This window comes from Ipomoea nil, unplaced genomic scaffold (genome assembly GCF_001879475.1).
Source record: "Ipomoea nil cultivar Tokyo-kokei standard unplaced genomic scaffold, Asagao_1.1 scaffold2759, whole genome shotgun sequence".
NCBI lineage: Eukaryota > Viridiplantae > Streptophyta > Magnoliopsida > Solanales > Convolvulaceae > Ipomoea > Ipomoea nil.
The window spans coordinates 2250825-2259437 of record NW_017619187.1 but is presented as its reverse complement, the minus strand read 5'-3'; the positions used below and the strand labels follow the sequence as shown (position 1 = coordinate 2259437).

General features: G+C 34.1%; 1 protein-coding gene across 1 annotated transcript; it reads right to left on the bottom strand.

The window, feature by feature from the left end:
* Window positions 1–6742: 6742 nt before the first annotated feature.
* Window positions 6743–7345, bottom strand: LOC109156760 (kirola-like). The gene is made up of 2 exons (XM_019304591.1): window positions 7115–7345; window positions 6743–7018 (listed from the first exon to the last, which is right to left on the bottom strand). Exons 1-2 carry the CDS (start codon window positions 7287–7289, stop codon window positions 6744–6746), a joined length of 450 nt encoding a protein of 149 aa, XP_019160136.1. The 5' UTR covers window positions 7290–7345; the 3' UTR covers window position 6743.
* Window positions 7346–8613: the final 1268 nt, after the last annotated feature.

Genomic DNA, 8613 nt, shown 5'->3' with positions numbered 1-8613 from the left:
TTTAATACTTCCTATTATCTTCTTTGTGTATTATATTATGGGCAACAAACATTATTAATATGATCAAGTCTGATATGTAAATGAGCTATGAACAAATTATAATTTATAAGTAGTGTACTACTACACTCCAATATATTTATTTGCTACGTTTTTTATTTTTGTTTAAATGGTTAACGGTTAATGTAAATGAGCTATGGACAATGTATAATAGTGTTGTGGCTTACCATGGAGTGATATGATGTAGTTAAATGGTTAATGTCCACTTACCTATCACCAATTTATTTTTAGTAGGAAGATAGCCAAAGAACTCTTTGCTTAAGCGTGCGGGAATTAAGCATAGTGCGCTGATGAGATCCATCAAACATAACATAATTTAACACAATCTAAACAACACTATTCCAACAATAAAAAGTTTGCTAACTACTATTAGGACTCTATTATCCATATTAAACTAGGACTATATTATTCGTGTTAGACTAGAATTCTATCTAGCATCTCTATATATTCGCTCTCTGTACTCTCCGATATTATCATTGAATACAGAAAATATATTCTCATCTGGTATCAGCTAGGTTTTTCCAAGGAAAATATCGGTGTTAATGACGGCTCTGTTCTTGGTTCCTCTGAACGGACGGTTACCGAGATTCCTACGATGCCTGCGAGTGGTAGCCTCTCATCGGCTCATCACTTTGTTTCGTTAAAGTTGACATCCCGGATTATCTATTCTGTCATACTCATATATTATCGAGTGCGGGGAAATCATTTTACAATTTAGTTTGAAACCTCAAGATGTCGCCACCCAGTTGACTTTAGTTTGACCGCTATTGTTTTAGTCCATGATTATATGAATCATCTACTATAGCTGTAGATCATAGCAAAAAAAAAAAAAAAAATCTTTTCTTTGTCATCGGAAAATACCTTCCGAAAATAGGGTTTCACCCAAAATGGTCAACAAAAAGACAAAAAATGTCCAAAATATGATAGTCTATAGTGTTAAATGGTAAAAATTATTGTCTGGAATTAAATTTAGAATTGTAATCAAAGATAAAGGACCTTCGCTGGAATTAACTCATTGGAAATATAATAAAAAGAAAAATTAAAAAGATGAAAATACTCTTGCCTAAAATAGGGTTTTACTACTGAAGCACAAAGAGCCAATAACGCCTCCACTAAGGCTCGAACTCACAACCTCCCATATGGGAGTCCAACCCGGGTACCATCTGAACACAAAGTACTTGGCTCAAAGACAAAAGACCTCCGCTAGAATTAAATAACAAAAATAATAATCTGTGACTAGATTTAAAATTACCATAAAAAACAAGAGACCTCAGCTAGAATTAACTCTTATCCTAACCTTTTGTCTTAATACTAGTTTGCATTATAATACTGTATAGTTAGGACACTAGGAGTAGGATACGCTAAAATATTGAAACCTCCAGTGTTTTATCTTCTAAGCGGTCATAAATTGTTTACTATTTATAGAAAAAAATTAAGATGCATATCCACTATTTATGGATGTGGATATATTATTGTCTTTAAAGTTTAAAGTGTTACGTTTTTGCGATATTGATAACTTATTTTTGCGTATAGGTAATGGTGTATCCCATTTTAGAATGAAGTTCATGAAATGTTTGGACCCATTTCTCTGTCGATATATATATATAGCCTAACTCGTTAACGTGATATACGTTACTTCTAAAGCCATGATGAGACTAAACAAGGAAAGCAAATAATGACCCGCATGGGCAGCTCAACTAGTCACAGAGGTAAAACTTTGGAAGAATGAGTAGAGATCGAGTCTCACCAGCGGCAGTGTGGGAGCAACCTCTCGAAGTGAGGGGGGTTCCTTGTGCGCAGTGAGCACAGATCTAGCCTCTGTGGTTCATGTTCAGTTGAGTTGTCGGGTTGGGGTTCAGCCTTTTGGAAGAAGGAAAGCAAATAATGGATTACATTTGACGGGTAGTAAGTTATGTGCAATCTAAATAATTTACTTATTTTTTTTATTCTTTTTTCAGTTAGAATCATAAAGTAGACTTCACCTAAAAGTATACATTTAAAAAAGAAGTGATTGCAAGCTTTCTCATAAATCAAATAAAAAATGCAAATATTGGATTACATTAGCATGGGTAAAAAAAAAAAAATGAAATCCAAAATGCTGAAAATATTAACTTTTAAAATTGGTGAATTGCTGATATGTCACGAAATAGCCTTATATTCGTGCTCATTTATGGTTGCTTTTGGCTCAAATGTTAGGTAAATGATGATGCAACAATTCAAATTTGGTGTATCTTGATTGAAGGAAGAAAAGATTGAGTAATGGTGCAAGTAAGTATGAAATGATGCTAATCTTGGGGGAAAACGAGGCTTAAAAGCACAAGGAAAGCACCCAAAGGCAAATCGGGAAACGAAGGAGCAAAATGATAGCGTGAAGGTCATTTGGAGGGGCTCATGTTGACACTCACACCGTGAGTGCCCGCATAAGTCCGTGGCTGAGCTTCTGATCAGGAGACTCATGTTGAGACTCACTGTGTGAGTCTCAACATGAGTGTGCTGATCAAATTCTGATCACTGAACTCATGCTGACGCTCACACCGTGAGTGCCAGTCACGGTGACTTCTCGTCTAGTACACTGTAGTTTGGTGCGAACTTCAATATCTAAAAACATAATAAGTCTCAATTAAGGTTATATCCTTGATTTATGTCCATCTTTTTGTATGCAAATAAATGTGTACATTTTACTTTAAATGTTGTACATTCCAACCATTAGTTTTTAATTCTAACATTTATAACACATCATTATTACCATACACTTATATCTTTCATATCTTTTTCCTATTTTTTAATTATTATTTTATTAAAATCATTATATATTAATTTAATACTTAATTATATTTTAATTAAATTTCTATGAATGATAAATTATATATGTGTATGTACAAAATACATATATTATTTGTGTATATATAATTCAAATTATAATTTTTAATTATTTGTATTTATCAATGTTTTAATATTGGGCATGAATTTTCGCGCATCGCGCGTACAAAATGCTAGTATAGATATTAATAGTTATTTTATAGTTAGTTTTTCATTTTCAAAATTCTCCCTCTAAAAACTTCTCTCCACAAACACATTATTGGCGTGTTTGGTTCATGGAATAAGTCGGGAATGTAATATCGTTCCCGGGAATAGACCTATTCCATTGTTTGTTTTGTCATTTTATTCAAGGTAATAACGTTCCCGGGAATGAGATATTCCCTTTGCAGGGGGAATAGCCATTCCTAGGGGACCCCCTGGTATTAGTTATTCCCAAGTATTTGGGAATAGCTTTAGTACTATAATGCCGAAAATACCCTACCACCGCCACCACTGACGCCGTTTCCACCACCGCCACCACCACTACCATCGCCACCGCCACCACCACCGCCACCACAACCACCGCGTCCACGGCTACCACCACCACCGCAACCACCACCACCACCGCCGCCGCCACCACCACCACCAACACTAACACCAACACCAACACCAACACCAACACCACCACATATTTTTATAAGGGTATTTATGTCTTTTTAAACATATTTCATTTTATTCCTTAAATCAATCAAACACTGTAATATAATTCCTAAAGTGTATTCCTTCCGCGAACCAAACAATAGAATAGAATTCATATTCTATTCCTTGCCTATTCCATTCCTTATGGAATAGCATTCCTATTACCTCAAAATTCATTCTGTGAACCAAACGTGTTATATATTTGAGAACCTTTCCACATTGTAATCCATCATCTACTAGATCAGAAGATTTAGAGGAAGATTATTCATTGTAATTACACATTCGCCATCAATTCCAGATTATTTCTTTTACTTTAATCATCAAGTTAAGTTCTCCATTTTATATTTTTGCATTTATATTACTTGAACTTTTGAATTCCATGCTTATTACTTCAATTGATTCTAGTTTTACGTTTCAATTATGAGTAGTTAAACATACCCAGGGATTTGAATTGAACTACATTGTATGGATGCCAAGGTGACTTGAATTGCATAAATTAGGGCTTGTATTGCCTTCATGTTGAACTTGGTTATGAATTGGATGAAATTGAATGGACTCTTTCATAATTATGGCCAAATTATGCAAGAGACATTTGGAATTGGTGTTTCACTTATGAGAATAAGGCTACACCATAGACATACCTCTCATATTTCTTACTCACCTTTGAGAAAAGGGGGTTTTAAGGAAATGGGCACACAAAGTGATTGTTTTTTTTTTTTTTTTTTTTTTTTTTTTTTTGAAAAAAAACGAATGCATTGATGATTATAACAAATGGGAAATACAGGCCAGTGGAACAGACCTCCACGACCGTAGGACAGACATAGACTCCGATGCCCTTGCTAATACATGAACGACACAGTTTGCTGACCTTCTGACATGGCGAACAACTACATTCTCGATGTCTCTAGCAATCCAACGACATTGCTTTACAACTAAACCAACATACGAATTGTCTAAACAAGGTGAATTAAAAGCATTGCAAAAATTAAGGCAATCAAACTCTAACACAAGATTATTAAAAGGACATGACTTCAACCATGTTAGAGTTTCTTTCGCAGATAAAGCCTCAGCTAGGTAAGGGTCATGCCCGCATTCCAGTCGGCCACCGCATGCAGCCACGAAACCACCTAGGTGGTCACGGAATACTGCCCCAAACCCAGCTCCATCCTCGAACACTGCCGCATCAATATTGCATTTCAGCATGTCTGCAGGAGGTGGAGACCAAATTTGAGTTGGGATGTTGAACAGATTACGCACTCTAGGTGGAGATAGAGTCTCCTGCCACAGGCTACTTAGCATATCAACCTGACAATGCAAACTCTCAATAGTTTGCTCTTCAGGGCACACAAAGTGATTGTTAAATTGTCTCACCTAGCCAAGTTGTCATGAGAATGAGACTTTGGATTAGTTGTTAGTCCAATTGATCACGACAGTGACTTTGACACTTATATCGTTTCCCCAAGTTTGTCATTTGGAATTGCATATAACTTAAACAATAGACACACATGGGATTCTATGCAAGGTTGTTTGGTTCAAATCTCTCTTTTATATATTGTCTTTCAATTCAATTACTTGTTATCATTATTTTGTTTTTGAATGCTACTAGCTCTATTACAATGTAGTATCTGTTCATATACTTTCTCAACCTACTGAAACACAAAGAGCTATCTCTCTTTTATATATTGTCTTTCAATTCAATTACTTGTTATCATTATTTTGTTTTTGAATGCTACTAGCTCTATTACAATGTAGTATCTGTTCATATACTTTCTCAACCTACTGAAACACAAAGATCTAATAATGCCTCCACTGAGGCTCGAACTCACAACCTTCCAAATTGAAGTCCAACCCGGGTATTATTATAGATTAACAGAACATGCAATACTCCATTGTCTTTTGGTTAGCTTTCAAACACTCAATAATCTCGTGTTTAACCCCTCATTACTCAATTCCCTTAAAGACATTCCTTCGTAACAATACTCACTAAACTTCATCACTAAAACTAACTTTCAATTGCATTTTTTAAACTTAAAAAAAAAGTTATTTTGTTAACTAAAAAAATATATATTCATGTAATAATTTATATTAACACTCTTTTTAATTTAATTTGTTGAGTGACAAAGAAAATCTATGGCCAATATTGAAGATGTGCACTGGGTAAACTCCGTCTTATGATCCTAGTTGCCAAATGGGTAATTCCGCCTCATTATCCTAGCCGGCAAATGATTACAAGGAGGTAAACCAATCTGGCATTTGACCTGTTCAAACCAATAAGGTCAATAGATCACTCCCACAGTGTGTTAGAACTTGTAACCTTGTGATTACCAAACTTGTAATGTTGCCTCCATTTTAACACTATTTTCAATTTATAAAATATAAGAATACCAACAACCTCGAATCTTTTTGATAACATTATACAATCCATGAGGCTCATTATGATTCAAAACAAACAATATTAATTAACTAAAAAATTTCAAATAAATTAAGGGCGTGTTTGGTTTGTACATGGGAATCGGAACCGGAATCGGAATGGAATCAAATACTTGGTAATGGTAATGTGTTTTGGTGAAAGTATTTTGCATGTTTGGTAGGAGGGTGGAATTGGATTGATTATCAATGCTGTTTGGTTATGTATGATCCTATAATGAGAATACATGTTTTTAAAATACAAGAACAAAAAAATCAAGACAATTTATTCTAATATAAAGACATTCAAAGCATCAATATGAACAAACAAAAAATAAAATCAAAACAGAAATCTAAAAGTACTAATCCAAACTTAAAAATCAAATTACCAATTAAGAGGGGAAATAATAGGGTGAATCCTCTATTTTATTAGGGAATGAGTTTCTCATTAAAGGGCAATCAAATCCTAGAGTAGTGTTCTAAAAACCTGTCAACCAAACAATAACAACGACTTTGATTTCTATTCCTGATAGCTAAACCCATGAAACAAACACACCCTAAAATTGAACTAAAGGCTCAGTAGTATATATATTATAAACAAGATTAAATAAATTAAAAACTTTATTATTGATATATTCGAACACATGCAAATACATATATATAATTAATGCCACCTGAACTATACAGATGGGCAGCTTTAATTTTACAGAACACACTCTTCCCTCATCATCATCATTATTATCATTATTATCATTATTAAATTATTATGACTTCATGCATATTCATGGCTTCGGCTTGGCATGGTGATCATCCATATCCTTGGTCATATTAAGAAGAAGCTCCAGATAAGTGAGTGGCTCAGGAATCTCTTCTTTCAGCTTCTCATACTCGAGAGCCCAAGTCACAAAGTTGTCATCACCATTGGTATCAACATGACATGTTATGATGAAGTTCTTATAGGATTCCTTGAGATCACCTCCGATCACTCTGAATTTCACTAATTTCTTCTCATCATCTATGGCCTCAATAACATCCTTCACGGTTTTGGTCTTCCCATCTGCCAAATATTACAATATGCATATGGTAAGAACATTTTGATAGAAAAGGGAGGAAAGATATTAAACCAATTCAAGCTAATTAATTAAGAGTGTACCATGGCTAATTTTCCAGATGATGACAGAGCCCACAGTTCCCCATTGGCCTTCAACTCCGAGAATAGTTGAGCACATGGAGGGCACATGATGAGGTCTTTCTCTAAAGATTTCATGGAAAACATCTCCATGAAAACTTATCTCTATCTGCCCAAGCACCTTGCCTTTTAGGCCCATCTTATAACAAAGAGAGTAGTGATATATATATATGATTCTTAATTAGTTGTGCCAAATTCAGCTGCGCATTGAGTGTTATTTATAGGCCTTCAGCTCTCATTCAGTGGTGGAGGGAAGGGGTGGGGGCAGGGGGCCCAAGGTGTGTAAATCTTCTCTCATATTCAAAATTTAAAAATTTCTCAAAATAGTACTCCGTATGTTTTCTTCTTTTTTTTTTCACCCCTATGAGCATGATAGAGTTTTTATGTTATATAATTTAAATTTTTTTAGAAGTTAGAATTATTTTTATACTTGCCTAAAACATGATTTCACCAAAAAGTCATAAGAAGGACAAAAAGTATTCAAATTATGATAGTCTGGGTTATTAAATGACAATAGTCTGAGACTAAATTTGAAATTAGGAATAAGGTTCAAATTGACCACTGAACGTAACCTGAAAATGCAATTAGGCCACTGAACCAAAAAAAAAAAAAAAGTACAATTAGGCCACTGAACACTCCAAATGTATGCAATTTCACCTGATAGCAGGTTACCTGCTTACGTGGCAGCTAAGTTGGCATTTTTAATAATTTTAAATAATTTTTAATAATAATTAAATTTTAAAAAAAAAAAAAAAAAAAAAACGACGGGGTGGCTGGCCTTCCCCCCCCCCCCCCCACCCATCTTTCTTCGTCCCCGGTGGAGACGAAGGAGGGGGAAAGGGTGGCCGACGATCACCCTGTCGTTTTATTTTTTTTTTTTTAATTATTTATTTTTTTTCAATTTTTTAAAAATTTATTAAAAATTATTAAAAATGTCAACTCAGCTGCCACGTAAGCAAGTAACCTACTAAAATTGATGATAACCTGCTATTCGGTGAAATTGCATATATTTAGAGTGTTTAGTGGCCTAATTGGACTTCTTTTTTTTCGTTCAAAAGCCTAATTGCATTTTCAGGTTACGTTTAGTGACTAATTTGAACCTTATTCCTTGAAATTATAATCAAAGACAAGGGAACGCCAGTAAAATTAACTCATTGTGAAAATAAAAGAAAAATAAAGAGACAAAAAATATCATTATCTAAAATATAGTTTCACTACAAAGTCATGAAAGGATCAAAAGTGTCCCAAATATAATAGATTAGGGTGTTAAATGAAAAATAATAATAATCTGACAATAAATTTAAAATTATCATAAAAAAAAAAAAACAAAGAATCTCCGCTAAAATTAACTCCTTAAAGAAATTATTGCTTTAATATCAGCCACATATTTGTTGAGATAATCATGAAAATGCAGGCATCTTATCTGAGAAAACTTCGACATCCCTAAACTTAGCATCCTACTC